Source organism: Hevea brasiliensis, chromosome 18 (assembly GCF_030052815.1).
Source record: "Hevea brasiliensis isolate MT/VB/25A 57/8 chromosome 18, ASM3005281v1, whole genome shotgun sequence".
In the NCBI taxonomy this organism is placed as follows: domain Eukaryota; kingdom Viridiplantae; phylum Streptophyta; class Magnoliopsida; order Malpighiales; family Euphorbiaceae; genus Hevea; species Hevea brasiliensis.
The window spans coordinates 50,989,804-51,002,410 of NC_079510.1; the positions used below are offsets into that span (position 1 = coordinate 50,989,804).

Sequence of the window (12,607 nt, forward strand, 5' to 3'; positions counted from 1 at the left end):
TTCATGCAGTAAAGCCAAGAGATATATATTTTTGCTCTTGAGATCAATTGCAACTTGAGTCCTTATTTATTATTATTGGGGTGTAAAATACAAAATACGTAGTTATTATTCCAGTTGTAGTTTATTTATGCATGCTTGTTGTTCTTGGGTGTTGATTTGTTGCAAAAGAAATGTTAAATTAGCTCATGCATATTAGTTTTGGATTGTCTTAATTTGAAACGTCAGCTCCGTTATTGATCAGTTTTCTAGTAGTCCCAAAAAATAAAATGATATACAGAACGCAGAATTAAGCTGCTAGAAAATCACACGACGAATGAGTAAATGAACAAGCTTCCAGGTTTGATTTCATGCACCAAATAGGAAAGCAAGTCAAGCATGATAATGACATACAGCTAGGAGCTGGTAGAAAAAGTAAAAAATTATGCCTCATGACCTATTTTCAAATAGAACCAGCACTATGATTTGGGAAAGTATAAAGTCATCCAAGTCCATAATAAGTCTTTATTAAATACTCGCGACTCAATTTCCATGAAAAATACTTGGGAATATTATTAATGAACCTACACTAGTTCAATACAATAATTAATCTAAATATTTCTTGCTAAGCAATTACGCACTAACAAGGTTGACAAAGCACAAAATTCTAAATTTTAATCAGTATCTTTTTCAAAATTAATTCAGCAGTTTACTTCTTTTATAGCATACTAGAACAAATTATAACAGTCCATTTAACCCATAAAATATTGGAAATTCCACAAATAATAAATGCAACAATAATAATATACGTGAATTTCCAATTTTACCACTATTAAATATAATTCCAGAATAATGCATGAGCATGTTAATTAATAAATAATATTGATGTTATGTGATATTTTTTAATATATACTCATAATGATTAAACAGTAGTTCGCTTAATAAAGTTATCGAGAAGTGGCAGGCAAATTCAAATTTTCTGAAAAATAATTATATAAATATAAATTCAACAAAAACAGTAAAATAATTCAAAACCTGCTTTAAAAAATATCTCTTAACAAGCACCACAACCACTAGCCAATTACCCCGCCATAAATCCTCAATAGTGTTACAGGCTTACAGCCACCAGCCCAGAATTAAATTAATTATCCAGCTCAATTAATATAATATTTTTGAAAATTATTAATATTCCACATTAATTTAGTATAAAGGAAATGTACCTCTTATAAAGTTTTGAACACTCTTTTTTTTTTTTGTTAACTTTTAATAGTTAGTTAAATTTGATCTTTTTTTTTTAATTGTATTAGAGCTTCTACCAACCAATGTTTCGATCTCTCATAAGTATTTTATGCTCCAGTTATTTGATCTAAAGGTAAGGGATGTATTAATATTCCTACGTTGATTTAAAATATAGATAATATACTGTTTATAAGGCTTTGAGCACTTCTCTCTTTTTGAGGTAATTTTTTAGGGTATATTAGATCTAACCTATTTTCTTAAAAAAAATCAATTATCCTCCTTAGTCATTTTGATTATAAAAGGAAAAATTACCATTTAATCCTTATATTTTAATAAAACTAACTATTTAATCCCTATATTTTGAAAATACATTGCTTAATCCCTATGTATTTTACTTCTGTTAAACTATTTAATCCCTCAATTAAATTTTTTGTTAGTCTATGCCAATCAAATCACTCTTTAGTCCCTCTATTTTAAGGAAACGAATTAATTGATTCTTTTATTTTGAAAAACACTATTATTTTATTCATCTATTTTAGTAAAACTAATTAGTTAATTTATGTATTTTGAAAAACACGATATTTTGAAAATATATTTTTGGATAAAAATAAAAATTTTACTATATGGAAACTAAATCTGAATTTACATTTTTTAAAATTATTTAAGTTTATTCATTCAATTTCTTGAATATCATTTTTGTGTCTTATATATTGTGAAATAATTTTTTTTAATTACTTAGATGTGTAGGGAAACTAATTAAAAATTTTGCACAGATAACTTGTATGAATTATTAAAAGATGAAAATAGAGAGACAATAATGGAGAAAAAGGTGATGGAGAAAAAGGTGTGGATGTAGAAGAGAAAAACATGAGAAGAAAGAAATAAAAGATGATAGAAGAAAAATAATTAAGTAGAGAAAATTAAGATAATTTAAATATAAAAAATAATTATGAGACTAAATTACTAATGAAATCATCAAAAGATAATAATTAATTAATGTATTTTAAAATATAAAAATTAATTAATAAATTTCAGTAAAATAGAGATACTAAATAATGGACTACTTATTAAAAAATGTAAAAATAAAAAAATTTTACAAATCTACTTTGGTTTTGAAATTATTTATAATAATCTTTTTTAAAAAACAAAGTGTATTAAAATAAAACATTAAATCAATGAAGATTTTAAATATTTAAATAAATATACATAATTGTCAATTATACATTCGTTCAAAAGATTGACATATTCACATTAAATTTTCATACGTGTATAAGTTGATCCATATATACTTTATAAAATATGAACAAATGATACATATTAATTAAAGAAAAGCTACTTTTGAAAGATTATAATGTGTAGACTTCTCTAAAAACTTTATTTTAAGAAAATAAGAGAGAAATTGCATAAAGGAGAAAATTATTAATTTAAAAAACTTAAATAATGGAGGAAATTATTTTTTTTATTTTTTTTCTTTCATCTAAAGATAGAAACAATAGATAATATAGATTATTAATATAGAGAGCTATTTTAAATTGGATTTAAATTTTTTTATTTATAAAAAATTTAATTAAGAGTGTTTTAGTCTTTTATAAATTATTTATTACATTAATTTTGACCCTAATAAATTAGGGTGTGGAAATAGATACTCCCTTAATTTTATCACTATTTTTCTATTCAAATGAGGCATAATTAAAGAACTCATAATTATAGAACATAGCAACTAAGTTTTTTTTTTTTTAACTCATAGAAATTATGTTCTAATCTCAAGTTAATTGGAAAAGACAATATCTATCCGACTTTATTTGAGATTAGTTCTGTATTAATATTAAAAATTATAAATTTTTTAAAATTATTTTTTTCTGCATTTAGATATTTCCCCTTTTCTCTTCATTCCAAACCCCTTTTCCTACTCATAATTAATAATTTCATTACATTATTGTTTGTGCCATAGTTCTCCAATCAAAATAAAAACGTGTGAAATCGGTCTTTAAATGTTAGATCAACTATTTAAAGTCAAGATCGAACCTTAATTCAAAGAGAAATATATAATATAATATAAAGAAATTCTGTGATTAATTGATTTTTGACAAAGTAAATCTTAATTTGTAGATAAACAACATTAGATAAATATAACACTTAGGTCATGCCAATGTAATACCCAGATCACTTTCTTATATAGTTCAATTATAAATTCAAATTAATTTAAAGTTTAACACATCTAAATTTAATAATTATGATTAAAATTCCTGTAAAATTATGTAAAATCTTCTCTTCTTTTACCAAGTCAATACTCTGTCTTCCTTAGTTTGATTTGTTACATTTTTATTGAACTTATCATCTACTGATTGAATGTTATCTAAGTGAAATGAGATACTAATAAAATGATAAATAATTAATAAGAGTTTTACCAAAAAACATATATTATTTTTATTTAAAATTTAATTAATGATTAATAATTTTTAATTTTCTTATTTGTTTATTTATTAATTTTCAACTAATTTATCATTCTATATGCATATCTTACGTGAAAGTATTAATATATTATAAAATTTCTCTTAAATTCGATAAAAAATTCTTATCTTGTCATAAGTAATAGAGCCAAATTAAAATTAATTTTTTCTGCCTGCTTTCTTTCATTTAATTGAAATTTTAATAAAATAAAATTATTTTTATTTCAAATATTTAATATTATTTTTAAAAAGTTTTAACTAAGAGTATGTAAATTTTAGTATATATATAATACAAAATTAAGTGATAATAAGTTAAAATTTACTAATTTCTAAAATAATAAAAATAAAAATTTAAAATAGACAAATACGAACATGCCTAGTGGGCGTAGAGACGGTAATGTCAAAATTTGCTGGCCCCATCCCATTACGAGGAGCCCAAAGGCCTAAGCTATAAGCCCAAAATCTTTTAAATTTTTTTTAATGTATACGAATATAAAAAAATAATAAAATTATCCCAAATAAATAAAAATATATTAAAATTATAAAAATTTTGTATTGCATATTTCTTAGCTTACATAAATTTATAAAAATTTCAGTAAAAATAAAAAATTATACAACAAATTATATAATGCACAGATATCATATATTTTTTCATTAGTATAAATGTAAGACCTATTCTTTCATAATATATATATATATATATATATATATATATATATATATATATATATATATATATACATATATATATGCAAGTGTGTCCAATAATTTTCATATAAGTTGATAAATGTTTCAAATTTCTCTCCTAATATAATATTTCTAGATATGTCCGTGCACATGTAATGTTTGGCAATCGTTTTCTAGATCAACTGGGCTTTAACCTACCAAATATCAGAATTGGATACAGAATTTTGTGAGATTATAAACATGCCCTGAGGAAACCTGCTTCTTCAAATAAGAATTAGGCAAGCAATGCTGCTGATGCCAATCAATATTTCATCTAATATTGTATGATTAAAAGCGATAAGAGTCAGGATTTAATATCGATTTTGTCATTTAATACTTAATTTTATAACTTGGTTCAATGGATTCGTCACTTTAAATTTTTTTGGCAGAAAGATATTATTTCCTTTTCCTTTTTTCCAATTTCTATTTCTTTGTTTTTTTCTTTCCATGATTGCTTGTTCTATAGGAATGAATCAGAGACAGACCACAACCACATAAGAGAAAAACTAATATCCCACAATTAATGCTAAATAATACCTAATTAAGCTGAAATTACATGCAAAATTTAGGACTTCATATACTTTCCATGAAACGATTTTCAATATTTGGTATCAAATGTGTTCCATTAGCCAAGCACATTATTACATAAACTTAACTTAATTAGCATGATGGGAATTAATGTTTTGTTTAATAATAATAATAAAAAAAAATGAAAACACACAGCAGAGTTCTTTATTGATTCTTCATTAGTCCTATCGAACTAAATAACAAATGTAAAGTTGCTCAAAGAAATCTTTTATCCCTCAATTTCCATTTCTTGTATAGGTTATGCAGTTTAATCTTCTTCTTCTTACCAGATATCTTCCCATCTGAACCAACTGGAATAGTAGCTTGCAAGTGGATTGCATGATGCTTACTCCTAATTCCCCAAGTATTATACCGAATCATGGTTGATAAATCAGCCTTCAATTCAGCGTTTCCATTTGAAATTGAATTGGCAAGAGCTCTCTGTACTTTCTCATCAGCATCCATGTTGTACCTATCTTGAATCTTCTTATCCTTTTCTTGTTTGAAAGAAGAAATTTTTCTCTTTCCCACCGTATCCTGCCCAAAATATAATACAAAAAAAGTGTCATTATAGTAGATACTGGAGTCCTTGTTTGGATTTTTAATTTCCAGTGTAATACTGACGGTGTCATCCTGGTACGCATCGCCTGGTGCAGAAGATTTCTGGCTAGATATCGATGGGACAGAGAACTCTGTAATGGTGAAGGTAGGTTCTTTGGGACGAAAACTTAGCCATAAACAAAGAGCAAGGAGACCTAAGAGGCCGATAATTTGAAGAAGCCATAAATAGAAGTTTTTGGCTTCACACATTTCTATTATCTTTGAAACGTTCAGAGAAGTTTTTTGAAGTATCTAATGATCATTTTAGCATGAAATTAATTATTTTTTTTTCCCTGGAAGGCAATCATGCTTTGAGTGCAAAGAAAGGTAAGAAGCTTTATACTTTCTGTTGAAGGATAGGAGTTATGAGGGGAATATTGTAGGTTAATGCATATTATCAAAGTTTCATGTACAAGGAGATATATGCTTTTCTTCATAGTGGTATTTTGCTTCTGTGATGCAACAGGCCAATCCAAACCCTCATTGGCACAAGAGATAAAAGGTGCGACAAAAGTCTTCTTCATGCCTTCTGGCCATGATCGACAACTAACTAAATTGGGATTCATAACGTGGTTAGTCTTCCTCCGCACCTTAAAAGGTGCAAGGAGCAGGGTAGATTCTTTACCTTTCCTGTGAGAGTTGTTAAAGGAAAAGTGTTACCTATTTCTTGTGTAACCCATCAGTTTTTATTCAGCCATTGAGCCTCCATCTAATAATGAATAAACTAGGTTCATACAGTAAATATAACTTTACAATTGATCTAATAAAAGGTGTTCGATCAGTCAATCTTGATAGTTTTCCTGAAGACAGAGCAGCAAGGCTTGCAGTATTGCAGTAAGAATGGAAAATTTCTTGCAATCTCTTAGCTGCATCACTAACTTGCCAAGTGATAAATTCCAAGAAACACCATTTCCCCATGGTCTAATTGCATTGTATATACCTATACTAAAGTAATTTTACTGACTAGGAAAATAATTATATAACTGTTAGGAAATTAGTAAGAAACTAAACCTTAGTTCCCTTTTCTTGTGGGCCTGGCTTTGACACTATTCTGTAGGTTTATATTCAGGTTTCCCAGAATCTTTCCATTCAAACCAATGGGAAGAGATGCCTCCACATCTATCTGGTGATGCTTTGTCACAGTTCTGAATATCTTGTACTTGAATTTGATTCTATTTTTTAAACTAACTCTCACATTAATACTGCTGGTTGTTCCTCTCCAAAACCAAAACTTATGGCTTGGATTCACTGGAACTCGCAAGGAAATATTCTCTCCGTAGCCCTCGTAGAACCCTTGCAGGGACTTGTTGCCGATAACAGAATCATTGTAATGCAAGGCTAAGTGGATGTCATCACAGTAGATGCCTAATCCTTGGTTGGGGTTTGAAATTTGGAGTAGGAGGATAATAGAGGTGTTTGGAGCGACTCTTTGGTGATGAAGTGTTGAATTGCTTCCATGTGAAAGTGGAATATTAACACTGGTGATCGTGTAGATAGGATATTTAGGGGTTAAACATATCCAAATTAGATAGGAGATGGAAGCTAACACGACAAAAACTTGAAGAAACCAGAGATAGACAGAAAGCTGAGCTTTAGTGTCTTTGTGGAGAGCCATTAATTTGCTGAGAAAAAAGACTTCTCGAGGGGATTGTTAACTAAAACCCACAGACCAACCAGCAATTTATATAGCAGTTTAACTTCTTGTTTGTATCCAAGAGTCAAAATCATGGACGTCTCTACTCTATATCCAATTGTTACAATCCCGTTCCTACTTTACTTAATGAAGTCATACTATTACTATGCAAATCCAAGTGGAAAGTGGAAAACTAAAGGGACTTAGTGACTGGGTTGCCAATGATGCACATACTTCTTTCTTAAGAATACGATACTTTTTGTTCAATGCTCTTCTTTTTATTCATCTTTAATTTCTTCTTCATGCCAAATATTCATTTAATAAACTTCTGGTGTACATTGTCTTCACCTATCAATCAATTTTCAGTCTCTTTTAATTATTTATCAATATTAATGGATATGCAAGTGCAACTTTAGAATGGTGGGCAGGTTACAGCAAGTTAGAAAGAATTCTTCTTTATGAAGCTAAAGAATTCTTCTGTATGAAGCTGTTGTCTTGTAGACATAGTAGAAAATAACCTTGATAATAGTTGCCTCTCTTCTTTGCATATTATTGGATTTTAAGGACACTTCTTTCACAAGAAAAGTGATCTTCGTCAAGATCATGGTTCAAACTCCGGGGATGGAAAAAATTAAAAATTATTTTTTGGATTTGTTTGGTATTGATAAAATTAAATTTTTAAATATATTAACTTAAAAATATTAAAAATTAAATTTAATATGTTTTAGTTATATGAATGGGTTAATTGTAAAAAAATTTTAAAATTGGTTAATTTTTGTAATTAAATCCTGAAATTTGTATAATTACTAATTAAATTGTCACGTTTGATTGATGTCTCAAATTGACTCGACCGTCAATAAACTGTCAGTATACTTAATGGGAATTCTATGTTAACTACCATATCATCACTTAAGAAGTCACATCAAAAATTCCAAATCAGGTTTAATTGCAAAAAAAAAAAAATTATAAAGTTCACCGATTTTTACAATTAAATTTTGAAATTTGCATAATTATTAATTAAATCTTCACATTTGATTAATGTCTGAAATTGACTCGACCGTCAATAAACTATTAGTATGTAGTGCTTGGCAAGTAATTGTAATCACTTTTATTTTGACAATTTGATTGAGAGTTGTACTTTATAAGTTTATTGATAACTGATATAATGAGCAATTAATTTTAGAGAATGACTATTTTTTCTTCTAGTGGTTTGATTCACCTTGCAATAGTCAGGAGAAGGTGCTATTTACATATTTATTTAGGCAAAAAAATACTCTTAAGGATAAAATTACAGAGTTGGGTGAGATTTATAATAAAATCACTGAAAAATAAATGCAGCTCAATGAAAAGTGTAATCAAAATAATACATTGATTAATGATATGCAAAGCAGAGTTGAAGTGTTGAGAAAGACTAAAAAAAAATTTAAAAGATCAAATAGTTTATTTTAAAAAAGAATTCACTGTATAGAGGAGGAAGAATTTGATTTTGTTTTATTTTGCTCTATTTCTAAGGTTGAAGTACACTAATAATTTGTTAATAGTTGTGTCAATTTAAAACATCAATAAAATATGAAAATTTAATTGGTAATTATGTAAATTTTATAGTTTAATTATAAAAATTAACAAATTTCATATTTTTTTAACAATTAATACAAATTTGGGGCTTCTGATTTTGGTTTTTTTCAATAATAATATAGTAGCTGGCATGAAATTTCGTTAAGTTTACTAGCGATTTTTTGACAATTAGAGTCAATTTGACACATCAATCAAACGTGAGAGTTTGATTGACAAGTATGAAAATATTAAAATTTAATTGTAAAAATTATTAAATTTCAAGATTTTTTTAACGATTAACCCTATATGAATGCTCAAATAATAAAATATTTTTTTTAAAAAATAATTTTTAACAGCATTTAATATAATATTGTTTTGAAAACAAAAAACTTTCTTAATCTTAAATTCAATGACAAACGAAACTTCAATAATTTTCCACAAACATGGACAATATAATAATTTTTTACTTTACATTATTTTAGTAAGAACTCTACCTAGGGAAAATTATGATAATAATATTATATATGATTTCAGAAATAATGTTATATAAGCATTATTTATAATACCGTGAAGAAAAGTTATGGTTTAAATATACAACAACTAAGTAATTAACATTAACGCCTTCCCAACTCAAGGAAATTACATATTAATCAATGAAGTCGAAAATTTAAGGAACATAAATTTAAAAAAATATTGAGAAAATGAAATTGCATCAATCTCTTGTCTGCAACGCATGATACCAATGTCTATCAAGTGAAATAGACCGGACACCTCTTATTCCCATAACTTGCCAAGATTGAACCGTCAGGGCCCACCCCTACATCACAGTTGGCATGCATCCGATGGCGCTTGCTGTCCCACGTGGACACCTTAAATCGAATGTTTGATGTTACATCTAAACGAAAGATCACCATCCCTTGAGATCGATCATTCAAGAATTCCATCCAACGCTGGCTATTCACAGTCAAGGTGGCCCCACTTAACACTCCATACACAATCGTAGTATTCTTGGGCTCTTGATAAAACTTGTCCAATAACGGCGTATACCCGATCCGTTGATCCTTGTAATAAACCGAACCCTCCACGTGATCATAATAAAATCCGATGTGCTGGTTCGAATTCCGCGCTGTTACATTGAATGTTATCTTGGCATTCTCAAAACCATTGGCTTGACTCAAAGCCGGAACCGAAAAATCGTGGATGTGGATCCGGGGCCGATGCGGGCGCAAGCTAAGCCATACAATGAAAGCAACAATACCAGAAACGAGAAGAATGATCAAGAAAATGGCACATATAAGCTTGGAGACGCGGGTGGTGAGGCTTTCACGGACCCGCTGGGCATAGTAGCGAGCGGTGTGGCGATGCTTGATGAACGGATCTTCCTGGCCGGAGGGGTTCATTTCCAAAATTGGATGAAAGAATTTCTAGAGAGCGTTGGTTGGATTTGTTTCTTTTTAAGTAGTGAAGAAGCTAGGTGGAGAAGAGAAGAGGGAAGATAAGGAATATGTAGGATATTTTGTTCTGCGCGGAGAAGAAAAGAATATCACTATTTGTTTTATCAAATGGGTTATCCCTCCATATATTTGTATGGTATTCTCTGCATGTAAAGCTCACTAAAACTAATTGCATGCCATATTATATATGGTCTGTTTTAGTATTACAGAATGCAGATTATTTGTCGATATGAGGAGGTACCCAATTCTATACCAGTATATGGCTGTGTAAGTAAGGTACAAAGTTTCCCTGCAGTTCATGAAAAGTATATATGCGAATTCTGAAGAGCGTATGATTTTGTGTGTATTCAAGCTGAGCCAAGCTCGAACCTGTCAGGCTCGAAACTTGTCTTGAAGCTCGACTAGTTTGAAAATTTTGAGCTAGAGCTGGGCTGAATGAATGTTCGACGAGCTCTAGCTTGGCACGAGGTTCGAATGGAATCAAGGCTCGAGCTCGAGTTTGACCCAAACTTACTTATTTAACTTGCTTCTAATAAATTCATTCTGATTAAAAAAAACTCAATTTAAATTTTAAACAATACACATCTATCATAAGTTCATAACTAAAATTGATAGGTACAAAAGGATTGGTCGAAGAATGAAATTAATAGAATAAGTATAGAAGGGTTGGCTTCATTGTACAATAATTAAAAGTAATTAACAGAAAAATAATTTAAAAATGCCTCCCATGAAAAAGCAATTAACATTTCATTCTACTTGAGAAATTTAAATATTATCATAAGCTAGTTAATTTTAAAAGTAAACATGAACAAAATTAATATTTCATTTTAAAAGTAAAAATAAAATTATCCTATTTTCCACTAGCTGCTTCTCTTAAGAATTCCATCAAATAAGCAGTGGGCGTCACAAATGATTCAACTATAAACGCAACTCAATGCAAAAAATTTCAATCATCTTTAGTCTCCATAATTTGAATTAGACATTCCCAAGTTGCATCATTATTTAGACTAAATTAATACTCAATCTGTGACACCCCTTACCCGGCTACAGTGTATCCGAGTAAGCTATGTCACACGGTGTACCGGCACACTCTGTTTTACCTTAATTAATTTTTTTTTTGTCAAAATTTTGAATATAGTTTGTGAAATATAGTTCATTTATTGAAATTATAATTTATTTGAGGTTCCGGAAATTTTATAGAAAATCCGGCAGAATACCGACTAAAAATGGAGAAAACAGTTCTTTGGAACCTGTTAAAAACACTTCCAAATAATTTTCAAACAATCCCAACTTCAATTCATCAACAAAGTCTCAATATGATTCTCAACAACTTTTTCATTTCTCAAACATTCATTTCTCATAATACTCATATACAAACAATAAATAAATGCTCAAATTTTTCATTCATAACCATAACTTTCATTATTTACATGAATATCAAAATACATTACATAAGTTCAAATACATATGAGGAAGTAAAAATTAGCTACAAAATATCAAAATGACACCTAGTGTCCTACCAATGCACTGCAGAAGTTGAGGTGACACGGATACTATGCAGAACTGCAGGATGGACTCACCCAGTCTGTGGTCTACTGGGCTCTCGATCTGTATCTCCAGAACCTACGTGTGACAAAAGCAACGCGTTAAGCAATAATGCTTAGTGGTGCAATAATAAAATAAAAGAAATAGCAAGAAATAAATATGTAGTGAATGTATATGTTTTATTTGTTTTGAATTTGTGTATCATTAACTTTGTCCACTTTTATTCATTTGGTTGCCCCAAGTAACCTACACTAGACGACTGGACTGGATAACGAGTAAACTGGCACTGGGTATCTAGTACCTCGAGCCGTCACACCATCGGTCATATATGCATCTCCCGGTGTGCAACAGAACAGCTAACAAGCTGTAAATACATCAGGCACAAGGCCAAATCTCAATGCAAGGTCAGAATGGCTAAAAGCCATAAAATCACAGAATGGCATATTGCCATGTGCAGTACTGCTAACTGAACCCTATTGGCATGTCAAACTATCCAAACCAATCTTGTTAGGTATACTAGGGCATTTGATACTTTAAAATTCTTCAATCTTTGAATTTCAAGTTTCGGTGTCACTATTCACCTCTTTGGTCAACAAAAATGTTGACTTTTAGGTAGAAATTAGGTACATTGGTTTTGGCACTCCCAACATACCACATTTTGCATTTAAAACTTGTTGGAATTAGTCACCATTACCATTTCTAACTTAAAACCAAGAGGGCAGAAATTTCAGTTTTTGAAGCCTAAGTTTACTGTTCCATTAAGCACTGTTACAGTGGGAATTTGAAGAAATGGCAAACATGAAAGTTGTTCCTTATTTTGTCTAGTTGAATTTCCTTTTTTGAATCACTCCATTTGGAGTTTT

At 29.3% G+C, this 12,607-nt stretch overlaps 3 protein-coding genes across 3 annotated transcripts; all 3 read right to left on the reverse strand.

Annotated features, from left to right (window-relative positions):
* Positions 1–5,101: 5,101 nt before the first annotated feature.
* LOC110636599 (uncharacterized) lies at positions 5,102–5,907 on the reverse strand. Its single transcript, XM_021786375.2, has 2 exons — positions 5,583–5,907; positions 5,102–5,495 (listed from the first exon to the last, which is right to left on the reverse strand). Exons 1-2 carry the CDS (start codon positions 5,766–5,768, stop codon positions 5,175–5,177), a joined length of 507 nt encoding a protein of 168 aa, XP_021642067.1. The 5' UTR covers positions 5,769–5,907; the 3' UTR covers positions 5,102–5,174.
* Positions 5,908–5,974: 67 nt separating this feature from the next.
* LOC110636638 (NDR1/HIN1-like protein 2) lies at positions 5,975–7,218 on the reverse strand. Its single transcript, XM_021786435.2, has one exon. It carries the CDS (start codon positions 7,171–7,173, stop codon positions 6,571–6,573), a length of 603 nt encoding a protein of 200 aa, XP_021642127.1. The 5' UTR covers positions 7,174–7,218; the 3' UTR covers positions 5,975–6,570.
* A 2,089-nt stretch (positions 7,219–9,307) lies between these two features.
* On the reverse strand, positions 9,308–10,280 carry LOC110636621 (NDR1/HIN1-like protein 3). Its single transcript, XM_021786408.2, has one exon. It carries the CDS (start codon positions 10,143–10,145, stop codon positions 9,495–9,497), a length of 651 nt encoding a protein of 216 aa, XP_021642100.2. The 5' UTR covers positions 10,146–10,280; the 3' UTR covers positions 9,308–9,494.
* Between the last annotated feature and the right edge of the window lie 2,327 nt (positions 10,281–12,607).